Raw genomic sequence first — 15511 nt, 5'->3', positions numbered from 1 at the left:
CAGTTAAACACAAACCCTTTGAAAAGGAAAACCACCAAACTACTTTAGCTCTTGTGTAGATTAGCAAATTAATTTGCATAAAACACCAGCCTTTGGATATTGGCAGGAGGGATTGCCTATAAAATTTAGTCTACTGGGTTATTTTAAATTGCCTTCCATACAGCTCATCTGCTCCATCTCTGTTGAGCAGCATGCTTAGTGGCTGGTTAACACAGAAGGCTATCCTTCCAGGATTTTAAAATAAATTAACATTTACTTAGCTGATGAATTACATAGAGGACAGTATAATAAGCATTGTGTTTTCCCCTGAAAACAGCCAGGTTTCTTTCTTACAGCTTGAAATCTTGTCTATCCTGACAGCTACATTATGCAGCAAATCCAATGCATGGCTTAGCAATGGTCCTAACTCTGGCTTGCTATAGTTAATCATCATAAATGTTTGGCTTTAAAATAAATTATATTGGGAATCCAAAGATGTATAGAATTTTTTTCTGAATTTTTGCTGGACAAACAGCTCAAAATTACTATGTATATTTTAGATAGCAACAGGTTGTTCTGTATTGGTTCCAGTCTGTCTCCTGTTCAGGTTCCCATTTTCTTAGAACTGATAAGAACTTTATCACTTGTGAAACTTCTGTTCCTCTGTTGAACGTGGTCGAAATTGATAAGAAGTTCCAGCCTTGGACAGTGTGGGGTGGAAGAGAGAGTTCTAGGACAGTTACCTTTGCCTTATTTCCAAAGCTAGAAGGTTAGCCTAGCCCCTAAGAAAATAATGGAAGCTGGTAAGAGCAGAAGATTTGGTTTCCCCATGGAGAGCAGGCTTGGGCTCTCACCACGTTACTGGTTTTTTCCAACAAGACTGAAGCTAGCTCTCCACAAGGAGATACTTGATACTGGGGTTTGCACATCACAGTTGCTTTTGTTGGTGAAAGAAGAGCTTTAATTTCTAGTAGCACGTAATTGAAAAAGATTGGGTGCTTTTTGTGTTAGAACAGACACATCTAAAATAACAAAACTGATCAAAGGCATTAACCTTTTTAAAGCATTTTAATATTTCAGTTTTGTGGAATATGTTTGACTACAGAATGGCTCATCTGTTGAGACAGTTATGTAACTATCTTTCATATGGTATACCATTCAGTAATCTGTGGAAATTGTGTTTATTTTTTATAAATTCAAGTGATGAATTACATATGCTTTATGGTATATTTGCTTTGTAACTCTGACAAATGGAACAAAAATGTATTTCACATACAAGTTTGTTTTCAGGGAGAGTGTGTGGTTCATTCACAAAATCTTTTAATGTTAAGATCGTCTTTGAAAATATTCTCTTACAGGTAGCATCATTTATTTTTAGGTCAGTATTTCACTCTGCATCAGCTTTCATAATCTCTTTACATACTTTAGGAACAGGCAGTTTATTGTTTTTGACACACACTACAGGGTCATGAGTGGAAACAATTCGGGCTACAAAGTGCATGTCAGTTCAGTGCTCCTCTGCTGACGGCATGTCTGTCTGAAATCAAGTTTAAAAAATTGGCCCTGTCTCCAGCTGACTTGTTTTGTCAGGCTGAGTCATAAGATTAACCCTTGACTTGTCACCAAGGAAAAATGGAGTAAACAACTGTACCCGGTACAGTACCACTTATCCAGCTATGATTCATTTCACTGTAACATGATTCTCTTAAGAAAACAAATTTCAGAGCAGCTGTTGCTTGGCTTAAATGAGGATTAGAAAAATTGCAACCACAAAACAAAAACTTGCTTTGGACTTCGGGAGCTTTTGGAATAGTTACCTGGTAGCAGTTCCTGCAAATACAGAGTTATTGCTAACAACATAGTATTTTTTTCAGCAGTCTTTCAAATTCTTCCATTTTAGGTTCATATTTTATCCTGGTGAAAGTGAATTTACATGGTTTCAAGTTTGATATGCTGATGCAATTATGGCCTGATCCTGTATGGTTAGTCAATGTACCAAAAACAATGTTTCCATACAGTAAATGTAGAGCAGATACAGTGATACCTTTCAAGCATTGGGCACTCAAGATTTTATTCCCAATGATGTAAATGAGTGTAGGACAAATAATTTCCTTTTCAGTAAAATGCAATTGTTATCCTTTTGATTTGTAGGGAAGTAAGCCAGGAGCAAATTCATTTAGTGACTCATTATGGAGGGACCAGTTTGTCTACAAACAGACGTTTGCAGTCGCGTTCCTCAGTTTTATTGATCATATTGTTGCTTTTGTCTTACCCATGTGCTGGTGAACAAGGTTAATGATTTACTTCTACTGATAAATGTTAATAGTGTTAGTAAACATTACTAGTTAATATTACCTATGTATTTTTTGTTACATTGCTCTGTACAAGTATAGGGCAGCTGAACACAGAGCAGCCTCCCACCAATGCTACACAGTCAAGTTAGGTTTCTCTGCTTGATGTTTTTAACATTTTTCCAGTTGCTTATATATAGGTGGATAATGGTTATTATGTGAAGGGGGCTTGATCATGCTCTTCATCTCTAATACAACTATTTTGAAAACTGGGAATGTGTGCACGGAGGTGCAGTAACAATTACAGCTATGTTGGTGATAGTCTTCAAAGAATTGACTGCAGTTACCCTGGAAGTACTTGCAATGTTTCAAAAGTTTGCATGCTAAAATTATTTTTTAAAGGGTTCTCTTGCTACTTCAATTCTGTAAGCTAAAAGTATCTTTTGCAACTTTTTCTAAGTTGTACATTATTCTGAAGTAGTGTTTTTAATCTGGTGCACTATAAGAAGTAGCACATGCAAAGATCTGAAGATCTTTTAGCATGTCTCATCTGTAGAGTCCTGAACATTAGTGAGAAGCTTTAAGGAACAGCATTGTTAGCTGCGAATCAAAGGTTCTTAGGGACTCTCTGGGGACTGAAATGGGTCTTTGTGGTCCCTAGGGAAGAAGGAAGCCGCCAGTCACTCTGCAGGCCTGGCAATTTAACAGTCTGCAGTATAGTGATGTTCTTTTTTGCAGCTGCTGCTGCTACGCCTTTTGTATTGGAGAGGAGTTTGGTTCAGATATCATTAGCTTTGCTGCATAGTTAAACAGTTCTGGATGCGTAGTTTGACTTGCAGTAAAAATGCAAGTGTTCTTCAGCAGATGGAAACTTCAGGATGTATTTGCCAACGTACTCTGAGCACAGTAGTCTAATTGACTGGAAGAGTTCACTGAAAAAACATTTGAAGCTTGAGATGGGAATATTTTTTGTCAGTGTGTATGTATTCTGTATATTTATAGACACTACAGTAGTTATGTCTGAGATAATGGACATTACACAGAGATTTTTATCTGATTGTAGTATTCAGCTGCAGTCAGTTTATCACCCTTGTGGATCTTTTTAGTTCAGAGGGTTTCACTGACACACGAGGTGCTTGGCAGAATGAACCAGACTTCTGCAACTTGCTTTCTCTCCCTGCAAATGGCTGAATTGAACTTTACCCATTTTTTTCCTTATCCTGAAATATTTTCCTGCTTTTGTCAGGAGGAAGGCAGGGAGAATTCACAGCATTGGCAGTAGACACAACTAGAGGTGGAGAAACGTGGTTGTGTGTTAACCTTTTTTTCCCTGGATTGAAGTCAGTGTCTGACTTAGCAGAAGCTCAGTTAATAACCAGCTGTGTTCACTTGTAGAAAATAAAAAAATGTACACCTCATTAAGAGTTAATGTTAGATGATGCCCCTGCTCCGTGAAGAAAGCAAAAAGGCCTACCAGGCATTGATAGTGTGCAAATATTGAGGGATCTCTGTGCTGGAAGTTGCAGTCTGTGTGCTGTATTGAATAATTCACGTTTTTGTGATGCCACAAAGTTTCTGAGGTCCTCTCCCCTTCTCTGCCCTGCCTTGTATGGCACGTAGGTGTGCTTTGTTCATACAAAACTGTATTATACAATATAAGGGGACCCTGGACTTGTGTTTCCAAGAGAATCCTTCCTTATAGTTTGTATACCCCATCTTAAAGATGGGTTTTGGATGATTCCATACCGTGAAAATATTTACATGATTTTTATTTTTTTTAAACCCCAGCACCTTGTGTAGGTGTTGTCTGTGTCCCTGCCCCAGGCTGCCCGGCTCGGAGGGGCCCGGGAGCGCGGGGTGCTCGGGCTCTCCCCGGGGACTCGCTCCCAGCAGCTCCCCGCGCCTTTGGGAAGCGTTTGCCAAAGTTGGAAGCAACTTTAGACAGAGCCAGATGGCCGTGTGGCTGGAGCTGCATCGAGCAGCGTCTGCACGGCCACAAGTGCTCTAATTTAATTAAAACAAAAAACAGACGATTATCTCGGGGCTCAGGACGTGCCCATGTGCGGGTTCCCTGCGGCCCCCGGCGCGTAGGGCTGCGTGTGCCGAGCCCTCAGCGCCCGCGGGCCCGAGCGCGCCTCCTCCCGGGGCCGGGGCCGGGGCGCGGAGCGGGGGCTGGCGCGCCCCCCGCGCCCAACCCCCGCGCCGGCCGGAGATGGTTCAGTCCTGCTTTGCATAAGCCGCCTTTGAGCGCTCCATGTGCGCGGCGGCGGGTGGATGCCGTGGGGAGCGGGAGGCGGCGCGCTGAGCCCGGCCCGCGCCAGCCGCGCCATGTACTGCGCCTACCCCGTGCCCGGCGTGGGCAGCAGCTCCCTCATGTACTACTACAACGGCAAGACGGTGAGGGGCCGCCTTTGTCCGGGGCCGCCGCGCCGGGCTCGCGCAAGTTCGCTGCGGGGCCCCAGCAGCCCGGCTGCGCTGGGGCGGGAGCTCCCCGGGGGCGCACGGCGGCTCGGGCTCTGAGGGAGCGGGCTGGGCCGGGGGGCAGCTTTGTGCGGCGGGGCACGGGCGGCCGCGCAAGACCCGCCGGCCGAAGTTTGTGTTCCTGCGTGCCCGCGCCTTTTCCTTGGGGGTTGCGGGTTCGGCCGGGGCTGTTTTGGGTTTGTTTTTAAGCAGGGCCCTGCCCGAGCGCTGCGGGGCTGCCCTGCCCTGTGCAGCGCTGCGCGGCCCCCGAGCCCCGGGCCGGCCGCCAGCGCTGCCCTGCCCGCCCGGGCGCTCGCCGCGGGAGTTCGGAACCATCAAATGCTCCTGCAAACGCGCCGGGGGGGAATGCGGATCCCGGAGGGGGGGAAAAAAAACCTCTGTGGATTTAACTTAGTGGAAGTTGAACGAGGTATTTCTGTTTCGTGGTAGATACTTCTGTTTTTTTTAAATAAGAACAGCAGTTCTGATTTTTGTGTGTAAAAATTAGCATACGATGGTAAATTAAGAACGGTGTGTTTCTTCCAGTCTGTTTATCTTGTATGTGGTTTTGGCTTTCTTCTGTTATAAAAATAGTATTAAGTAGGAAAAGGGGAGATGCTGATACTGATCTTTTTTTGTGGCTTTTGTTTTGTTTTGTTTTGTTGCTTTATTGCTGGTCCACGTCCCGTGGGCCTGTGTGAGTTTTGCTTTCATTAGTAAACTTCTTTTTGCCAAGATTTTTGCTCAATGGTAATTAAATTATGAATCTTTATATTCATAAAAGACGCTGTGTACGAGCTTCTTGAATAACAGCGAAGACACTGGAGGAGAGGTTGAGGAATCAGTAAAATCGCTCGGTCTCTATTTCATTTCCTTTGGTATAAATGCCAGCTGTCTTTCAAATATGAAATGATTTTTCTTTCATGTCTGCTCCTAGGCTAAAACAATCTGTTTGAAGTTTTATGTGAAGATATATATAAGACTTAAGTGAAATTAACTATACAATACCCCTGAAGCAAAGGGAATATAACTTGCATGGAGTTTTGATTTTATTCTTTCTAGAGCACAGATCACTCTATTACAACATTTCTCTTTGTTCTTGTAGCAGGAAAAAAGGCTTTGATCTTATTAAGTATTTCCAGGCATATAGTGGATGGAAGTGCTGGTACTGTAGGAGGGCATGGCTTGAAAATTGATAGCATGTGCCTGTTATGGGTCAGAGGTGACCTTTATGAGCTTGAAAACTTAGTAAATAGATGACAAATCATATGATCATCCTATATCATGTTGCCCAAGGTTTTATTTAATTTTTTTTAAACATCTTACTAACTTTTACCACTGTTTCTCCGAGGAATACTTCAAGTTTGCCTAAATTACTAATTTAAATATACATAAGGGGGTTATGTGGAGTTGTGGGATTGGTTTTTGTGTTAGTTTTTGAAGCACGCCTTTTGGTGTGTATGCCAAATCTTTGTATGAACCTTTCTACAGTGAGAGAACAGTACATACTGTAATTTTGATGTCTTAGTGCTTTTATTTGTATTGTGTGATAAATTAGCAGTTGCTAGCATGAACCTCATTGTTCAAGTTGATGATTTTTATTTAGATTATTGTACTACATTTTGGGTGCTGGCATTCCTCGGTACCTGCTAATGTATATAAAATCTGATCTATTTACTCACAAAATAAGTGAGAAATCACATGTAGAATATGTGTAAACTTTTTATTAAAATTGTTTTCTTCTTTTCAATTTCTTTAATTTGTAAGCCAAAACAAAGCTTAATATTATGCCTAAAACCAGGCATATGAGCAGCCCAATAGATGATTCGGCGGGGACTGACACATCTATTTAAGCCTGAAATATAAATCTGAGGCTTTTAGTGTTAGAAGAAGTTCAGTTTTTTAATTTTTTTTGTTTTGGGAAGGACCCATCAAAGTAAAAAGTTGTGGTTTAATACAAGAACCTTGCTGAGGAGTGAAATTTTACTGTTATGTGTAATAGGTGCTCTAGGAAAAAATATCTATTTCAAGAATCCCCTTCAAATCAAAAAGCAAAAACACCTTATCTGTTTCATAAAGAAAATTAAGCACTTGCACTGCACTAGACATAGCCTGGGCTTTTTTATTGTTGTTGTTTGGGGTTTTTTTTTTTGTTTTGGTTTTTTTTGCCCTTCACCTGTTGACATATAGAAAATACTCTCAGTTTAAGGAAATCTTAGAACATTTTCATATACAGCTTCAGGAAAAAAAAATTAAAACGATACTTAAAAATTGTTTCTATCAATAAAATTTTATCTTCTCTTTCACTCAAGAGCCATGCTGCAGACCTCAGCCCCCCAGATATTCAAGATACCTAATCTCCATTAAAAATAAAGCTGCAGAAATATTTAGGTAGAGGTAATTGTGCAAATGTAAAATATGCCTTTTTGTGGGTTTATTTTATTATTTTTTTAAACTAATGCACAATTAAGCAAAGTTTGTCATTCACTGTTGCCTTTTCATTTTGATTTTAGGAAGTGCAACAGTACCAAAATTATATTTAATAGAAGTCTGATACAATCTTTGTGTTTAAAAGAAAAATAGACTTGCAGGATTTTCACTGTTTTCAGTTCACCTACAAGTATAGAAATAAGTTGGTTATTTTCTAAATGCAATGTAGAATTATTTTAATATAGATGACAGTGCAGTAATGTGTCAGTTATCACCAAAATTAATAATTTTTGGAAAAAATTATTTTATTTTATATCACCTATTACTACTATTTCATATGAGAATAGATTTGTGAGTATAGTTACTTATTATTTTATTTTGTGCATTTTATGGGTTGATTTAATATACCAGTCTATGTACAAGTATATTTTATTATTAAATAAATATTTATTTTTCTCATCATAGGCTGAGATTGAGCCCTTCTCCAAGGTGGAGAGCCTGCATCTTTTACAGTAGATTTCTACAATGCCTATTTAAAAAGGACAAAAAAAGTCAGGAGATATAGGTATTTTGCATATATGCAGTGTGCTGGGATTTGCTTTTTGGTGAACTAGCTTATACTGGGATTTTTTTTGAGAAAATATTCTTTTCCTTGACAATTTTGAGAGTGTAAGAAGCCTTTTGTAAACACGTTGCTGATGAGCACATGTGTACAGATGAGCAGATACAGAGTGTGGGGAGAGCTGGGGGTGTTTGGGGTTTTTAGGGCCGCAGTTGCCGCTCTCGCGGCCGGCGCTGAGCGTTAGGGCAGAGCGCGCGTTCACAGTCCTGCGTGATGCTCAGAGGAGCGACAGCGTGCCTTGCTGTGCCTGTCATGCAGTAAATAATGCACCAAGGCTTCCAACGTCCATGGAAAATGGTTTCGGTTTGTAAATTTTGGAGCAACCAGGTGCTAAGATTCAATTTCGCTTTTATTAGTATTGGGCCAGCTAGTACACAGGGAGGAAGGTACAATTAAAGCTGTTCTGTACCATATGCTGCCCACAGCAACTTACACAAGGTCAAAGCTAACATTTGTGAGTCAGGACAAATATAAGATCATCTGGAAAATCTCTAGGGGCAGGCGGCTGTGGACATTGAATAAAGAGAGGTAGTAAACACTGGTCAGCTGGATTTTTATTTCTTTCTGTTTCTCGCTCTTTTCTTTCCCCTCCCCATCCCACTGAAAAACGATGAGTTACGATTCATCAGCCCAGGAGAGTTTTCCCTGCTCCACTCCATTGGGCTGAGCTGCCAATCTGCTGAGCAGCGGTCCCCTGCCAGAAGGGTGTCTTGTCTGCAACAAGCTTTATGAATGCTTTCAAGTGAAGGTTATGTCCATTTCCTTGGGCACATGACAGCAGCCAGGATGGGCTCAGGTGCTGCATGGGCAGATCTGTATTTCTCAGAAGCACCAAGGAGGAGCACGCCCCGTTTGCTCCCTGCCTTGGCTCCCATTAGCACGTGCACAGCAAGGTCTGCCTGGAGAAATACAATAGTCTGTGCTGGAGGTGCAGAACCAGAGAGAGGAGAGGGGCAAACAGAGAAGATGGGCTGTACCCACTGCTGCGTGTTTCTGGGGGCACTGCTGCTGCTGGGGATTCCTCCCCCAGCTCGAGCGGCCTGCTGAAATCCGGGGAACAGGTTAAGAAACAGGCAGAGTAGTTTCAACTGTTCTGGTTTTTGTTTCCTGAAAATCTGAATTCAATCAGGAATTTTTGAAGACATAGTTGCATGTGTCCCTTAGTGACAGCATGATTTGAAGAGTGTGGTGAAGAGATTTTGCTTAGGAAATAAAATATAAAAAGAATCTTAAAGCACTATATAAACACATATTTCTTCCTAATGTTGTTTTTGCTGTCTTACCTTCTTTTTCTTCCCCTCTCTAGTTCACACTACAATAAAAATAAAAACTAGTACTACTAGTAAATAAAAAAACAAAGCAGGCCAAAAGGTTTCTCTATACTGCATTTGAGATTTTTGCTAAGTTCTTCTCTCGCTTTTTAACATGACTTTAAAATTGTCATTCCCTAGGGAACAAGCTAGGAAGTGCTTGTGCTGTGTATCATTACAGTGGGATTCTGCATTTCAAAAATACCCAAATAGGCATGTATAGCATGCCTAAACTGCATAAACATTTATTTAAGACGGAATTCAGTTTAGCTACTCTAAGAAGTTTGAATTTTATATCATCCTTAAAAAATATGGTTTGATTTGCAGACAGGACTGTTCTCTTAAAGGAGTCTTTTATTTTCGTTTTGGATGGCGAGAAAGGTTTTTTAAAAACATGGACCTTTACACCTGGTATTGGAAACAAAAGTATCTTTGAAGATGTGGTGATACTGATTTAGTACACTAGGGCTCTTCATTTTATCATCTTGCTTAGATATCAGTCAGACAAGGATTTAGACTGGATCTTGGGTTTGGTTGCGTTTTTGTGTTTTTGAAGCTTCTGTCTTGCTGTAAAGAGGAGTATGGAAAACTGTAGTTAATATTCTACATTCCTGAAGTTTTAGTGCATGATTTTGTCAGAAATACAATAAACATGAAAACAAGTTTCCTTTTCCTAGAACTGCCTTTCAGCAAAATTAGCTTTTGCTGCAAAACCTGCAGATAATACTCTGTAAAGTTCTGCCACATGTACAAATCATTCATCAGTGCGCACTTGCATGACTGATGCTGATGGAATGCAGATAGGCTACTTAGCAGAGTTTACAAGCTACAGAATAGGTTATTCATCTTTACTGGTTTCAAAAAATTCTGTCTCAAGCAGCTTGACAAATATTTTCCTGAACTTCCAAGAATTGCTAATAACTATGCTTAAATGAGTAACATAATTCATAATTTCATAAACACTGTGTGTGATGGAAGCCTTGGTCTTGAGATAGCATGAGCTCATCGGAAGTAAGTTTGGTTGCTTCACTGCTGGTTTTTTAATCTGCTTTTAACATTAATATTAAACATCGATAAATATTTAAGAATTTGAAACAGGAAAATTGCCTGAGAGGATGGATGCCAAGTGTTATATTTATTAAATGCACTTATAGAACAAAACTTGGAAGTTTTATGTAGCATAAAATTTGGTGAATCCAGATCTTCAAATTACTGTTGAAGTTACTGGCACTTGTATTAGTAAATAGAAGCAACAGTGAGTAATGTTTTAGATATATTAGGTCAATATAAGTTTCATGGTAGTGTTCATTACCTGTGGTAATCACCAAGGCAGATTTCAGAACTGGGATGGTGCTTTTGTTTTGGTTAAACAAATCAAACACATTTTTAAAAAAACCCAAATCAAAAATCTGATGTCGTACACCTAATATCTCTTCAGCTCTGAATCAGACCCCACCACTACCCCAGATAAAAGAAATCTGAGTTGTCATCCTTCTTTTCCTGCTGGAGAGACATAAACCAATTCAGGGTGCAGGAGAGACTGATGTGGGTCTCTGACTTGTCGTCCTCTGCAACTCGTTTGTCCTGCTTGCCTCAGCGGAGGCTATCAACCCTTCAGGAGCACTGCAGTGTTAGGGTTGATGTATATATTAGCACAGCTCCAGAAAAGTCGAGTCCAAGACTTGATAAGTCATGTAAAAAAACTGGTTTTGGCTTGCGTTTATCGGAAGGGAATTTCCCATTCATAATGGGAGAGTGTTTTGCTTGTCAGCATGGAGGCACGTTCGGTGCCTTTGGGCACAGTGCTTTTGAGGGGATTAAAGATGGGCTCCTCTTCTACCTGCTGGAGACAGCCCTCTTCAAGGAGACTGCAAACAGGCTGACCTTTTAACAGTATTCCTTCCTTGTCTTAGTGGGAATGTCAGCCAGGAAAAACTGGTTTGATGCCTCCTGGATGTCAGTGTTATCAGTTTAATAGCTAAAAGAGGCCGTCTTGAGCAGCCACGTCATATTTTTAACTGCCTTACTCAGCTGTTGCAGAAGAGAAAGCCCTTTAAGTAGGACACCAAGTCCTACTGGGGAGCTGCTGCCCAGCCATGCCAGCAGCCACAGGGGTACAGTTGGCTGGGTGGGGGTCCCACTGCTTGTGTGCCTTTCAGAGTGAACAGGCTGCTTTCCTGATGCATTGCTTCCCCGCTTAAAAATAAAATCTCATCCTTTTTGTCAACTTTCTTGTTGAAAACCTTTGTATTTTACATCTCATAGACTTTGGGTTAATTTTAGTAAAATTTCTCCTTTGCTTTTAAATTTTGTTTGTAGTAACGCAGCACAAAAATTATGATTAGGTCATTAACCAGAAAAAACCCGGCGCTCATCTGCAGGTGATCAGATGACATCAGAGGCCTGGTTTTAATTTGTGGGTAGTTCTGATTGTAACTAAAAGAGACTCGCTCCTTTTGTGGAATTGGCTGGCTATTTCCCCACATCTGGAGTTAATGAAGTCTTTGAGACCACATCAGTTGTGTTTCGCCGCAAGAACCCTTTGATCTGAAAAATCTAGACTGGCACAAGTGCAGCTTCATAACATTGCAGCTATGTTTTTGCAAGCTATAGTTAAGATACCAAAACAAGCAGAAACTATATGAAGTTATGTGTCTGTGCTAAGACTTTCATGTAGCTGTTTGGAAGGGCCTCTTTTACGTTTATATAATTCATAACATTTTTATTATGTTAATGGCTTGTACATACATATTTGTAAATTATACATTTGTTGGAGTTCTTAATTCCCCTTTTGAGATAGCATTTAATCAGTTTTTATAAATCACCCAATTATGTAAAACGTTAAAATTTCAGTCTGAAGCTTATATTTACAAATCTCATAGATAACGTTGCAGTTTAAAAGAAGTAGAATTCGTCACTGTAGGTGACTTCGCATTAATCAGTGTACATCTCCATGGCAGTGCTAAATGTCATAAAGCTTTGTTTCCACTGCTGTCCTGTGACAGTGATAGATTATCCATCAGCTATAGCATATGCTGTGTTATTCTGCACAACAGAGAACTTGTAAATTAAGCCCAGTTTTACCTAATATGTTTGCAGTCTTATGAGTGCGAGTATTTACAATTTGACAGAGTGACATTTCTGTTAAAATATGTCCCAGGCATGGAATATACATGCATTCATCATATAGAGTAAATACATATGTACTGCGAACATTGCTCAGGATGTATTGTCATTCTGTCACTCAGGTCTGCTAAGCATCTCTATTTTACGTCTATTTCATAAACTGAAAAATTTCGAGTAAAATATTGAGCAGCTTTCTGAAAAGCTTCCTTTCAGAAAAAAAAATTCATTTGTTTTCAATAAAAACCAAAGGTAAACAAGCACGTAACTTAAAGTTGTGAGTTTTGCACTTGACTCCTCCTAACCAGGTGTCTGTTTACCTGCTGCCCTTTCCATTACAGGGCTCATCCCGACAGCTGTGCCCTGTGCCCGTGCCCTGTGCCCTTGTCCCGGTTCCACCATTGTGGAATTCCGAGATTTTGCTGCGATGGTGCTGCTGTGGAGCGAGGCCGAGAGCGCAGTGCCCGGGTGCGGGTGATGTCAGAGGCGCTGGCTCGGGCACATCCCGGCCATTTGTTCCCACAACAGCAGGGCTGCAAAAGCCTTGGGCAGCGGGAGGAGGGGGATTGGGATGCAAATGGAGCGGGACTTGCCCACTTCACTATCCTCAATGTCCCTATGAGAACAGTCAGCCTCTGGGAGGACAATGGTTCTTTTTTAGGGGAACTTAGGCTTTTTTGTTGGTTGGCTTGGTTTTCCTGGCCCTTCTCTTGCTTGGTAAACAACATCTCAGAAAGAGCAGGGAGAGTTGTGAATGCCGTAGAAACATATGTGTGTCTGTACGTGCATAGGAGGGGATCAAAATAATCACTTTTGAATGTTAGGGCACAGTGCTCTTTTTAACTTGCATTATATAAGCTTTAAAGTTGTGAAATTATTCATCATATAGGTTTCTATTAAATCATCTGTATTTGACAAATAAGATAAACAGTTAAAAATACCACATTTTTTACTTCATAGCAAAAAGATGCTCCGGTTTTGATGTTAGATTTTTTAATTTTTTTGCTGTTCTATATGTTGGTTTGCTTTTTATTTAATTTATCTTCTAACACACACACTAATCATTGCAATATTCAACATAGAACAACTAATTATGGGTAAAATCCTCGACTCTGTGAATACTGGGCCTTGTTCATTTTACTGAACTTATTCCTGAATACACTTTATATTTCTTCTTAGAGTTGCTGCAGTGAAGGACTTTGAGCCATTATGTTTATTTGGCATCTTATGTTTTTAACTTGAAAAGAATATTTGTTGCTCGCAAGTTGAGAACGGGCATTCCACTGGTGTGTTAACACTAAGAAAACAATAGTATTGCTTTTCTTTAATGCTAGGCCAGTGTGAAAATTACAAGCTTGCTGTTGCAGTTTTAAGATTATTCCTGAGGACATGCATGCGTGTATTTCTGATGGCTCTCCAAAGGCGTGCGAGTTTCTGAATGGATGATAAAACGGCTGCATTAAAACCTTCCCATTTGTCACTAGATGTTCTTTTCTTTCTGATTGTTGGGATGCCAGCTAATTAAATATTCAAATAGGCATACAGTTGTTTTAAAATAAAATTTGTTTGGGGCCCAGTTGTTTTATCTTGCTTTTTTATCTTGAGCAACAAGTCTGTGCGAGTCATGTACTTAGAAAGCGAAATCAGCATTCAGGCTTTTATCAGGCCACCTGGCTGAGTTGGCACACCAGAAAGTGTGTTGTTAGGATCATTCTACTGTAGTTCCTCTGTACTGTGGCAACTTGCTAAAAAGCAAATAAAACAAGGGCAACAAATGCTGCGGCTTGCTACACTGTTCTTTTTTTATTTGTGCTTTCTCTCTCTCTATCTGTATGCTGTTGTGGTTTTTTTTATGCACGACACCCAGTTATTGCTAACCTGCTTTTATTGCCCTCCAATATGTAGGTGTATGCACCATCCCCAAGTTCTGATGATTTCAACAGAGAATCTCCAAGTTACCCATCTCCTAAGCCACCGAGCAGTATGTTTGCTAGCACTTTCTTTATGCAAGGTGGGTAAAATGTCACTTGTCCTTCAGGCAGAAATCTGCAGTCACTGTTTTACTGGGTGAACGGAGAAGTGTAAAGAGAGCATATTGTGCTAGAGCCTATGGTTAAGTTTTATATACTTTTGAAACAGTTAGATGAAGGGAACTGTCTGTTGATGTAAAGTTTTTCTCATGACATTAACTGCTGACTGAAATTTAAAGGGATTACACACCAGGCCAGATGGACAGAATTCCCATCCTTTGATTTGTAGAGGCTTCAGAGCAGCACACTGGAGTGATAGAGAAAAATGAGGTGGGGGCTTATTGACTCTTCTGGAATTTGACTGTACAATATCAGCTAACAGTCTTATGTTCTCAAATGCTTGTATATCTAGCATGCCAGAAAAAAGGGAGTTGCACTGAACGAAACAAGAGCAGAATCCATTTCCTCAGCCTCACGTCACACAATTAGCTTGTGCTGCAGTCTGGTGAGGGTTTGGAGCACACTGAGAGCTCAGTGTCTCAGTACGGGAATTCACAGAGCACTTCAGTTTGTGCTGCAGAGGGGAAACTGCACTGACACACAGGCTAAGGCTTATGTAATGTAGTCATTTCAGCTACTTAAATCTGCTATTTTGAAATGTTTTTATATTTTTGTGGTGCTACGGTATCTTAGACTATAAATTGCTTGTTTTAGGTAAATAGATGTTTTGCAGTGTATGTTTATAATGAGTTCTGTTTGGCCAAACTTCTTATCCCTCCACCTCCTTTTTTATTATTTCTTTCAGTCTGGACTTTTTATCAACACTCTTGATTTAAATCTGGCCTTACTGAAGGTCTGTGTAATTAGCAGAAGTGCGTGGTATTTTCTCAGCTGTGGTTGGATTGTATTTCAGCTATAAAGCCTGTGTTGTTTCTTTGGTTTTTTAAAAATAAATATAGCAACAGTGTGGTGGTATGAAAATAGAAGATGCAGTATAAACTGGTCACCATTTCCCCACTGATATTAGTCTCAGTAACTGAATTCTGTATTTGTTTAAAATAATCTTGTAAAGGAACAGAGAAATTAGTATTCTTCATTAAATGCATTTTTCTTGTTTTCTTTTCTACTGAAAAAATACTACAAAAAAAGATGGGACCCACAATTCTTCTGACCTCTGGAGTTCATCCAATGGCATGAGCCAGCCTGGCTATGGTGGGATGCTTGGAGGCTCCTCTTCCCACATGTCCCAGTCCGGCAGTTACGGCAGCCTGCACACACACGACCGTTTGGTAAGCCTCAGCACACATTCATCTGTTTGGAGTTGTG

At 40.4% G+C, this 15511-nt stretch overlaps 1 protein-coding gene across 13 annotated transcripts in view; it reads left to right on the top strand.

Annotated features, from left to right (window-relative positions):
• The window catches only part of TCF12 (transcription factor 12), a 159082-nt gene that overhangs the window by 115110 nt on the left and 28461 nt on the right, over positions 1-15511 (top strand). For 9 of the 13 annotated variants that reach the window (XM_064389225.1, XM_064389220.1, XM_064389224.1 and 6 more), the window contains 2 exons: positions 14121-14226; positions 15335-15474. In XM_064389225.1, the coding sequence (XP_064245295.1) occupies positions 14121-14226; positions 15335-15474 (246 nt within the window). Of the gene's footprint in view, positions 1-4496; positions 4668-4796; positions 5161-14120; positions 14227-15334; positions 15475-15511 lie in introns of those variants that run through there. The other 4 variants (XM_064389228.1, XM_064389227.1, XM_064389226.1 and 1 more) reach the window with 4 other exon arrangements.

This window comes from Passer domesticus, chromosome 14, assembly GCF_036417665.1.
Source record: "Passer domesticus isolate bPasDom1 chromosome 14, bPasDom1.hap1, whole genome shotgun sequence".
Classification (NCBI taxonomy): Eukaryota; Metazoa; Chordata; class Aves; order Passeriformes; family Passeridae; genus Passer; species Passer domesticus.
The sequence above is the reverse complement of the archived record's forward strand: the minus strand, read 5'-3'. Positions and strand labels throughout refer to the sequence as shown.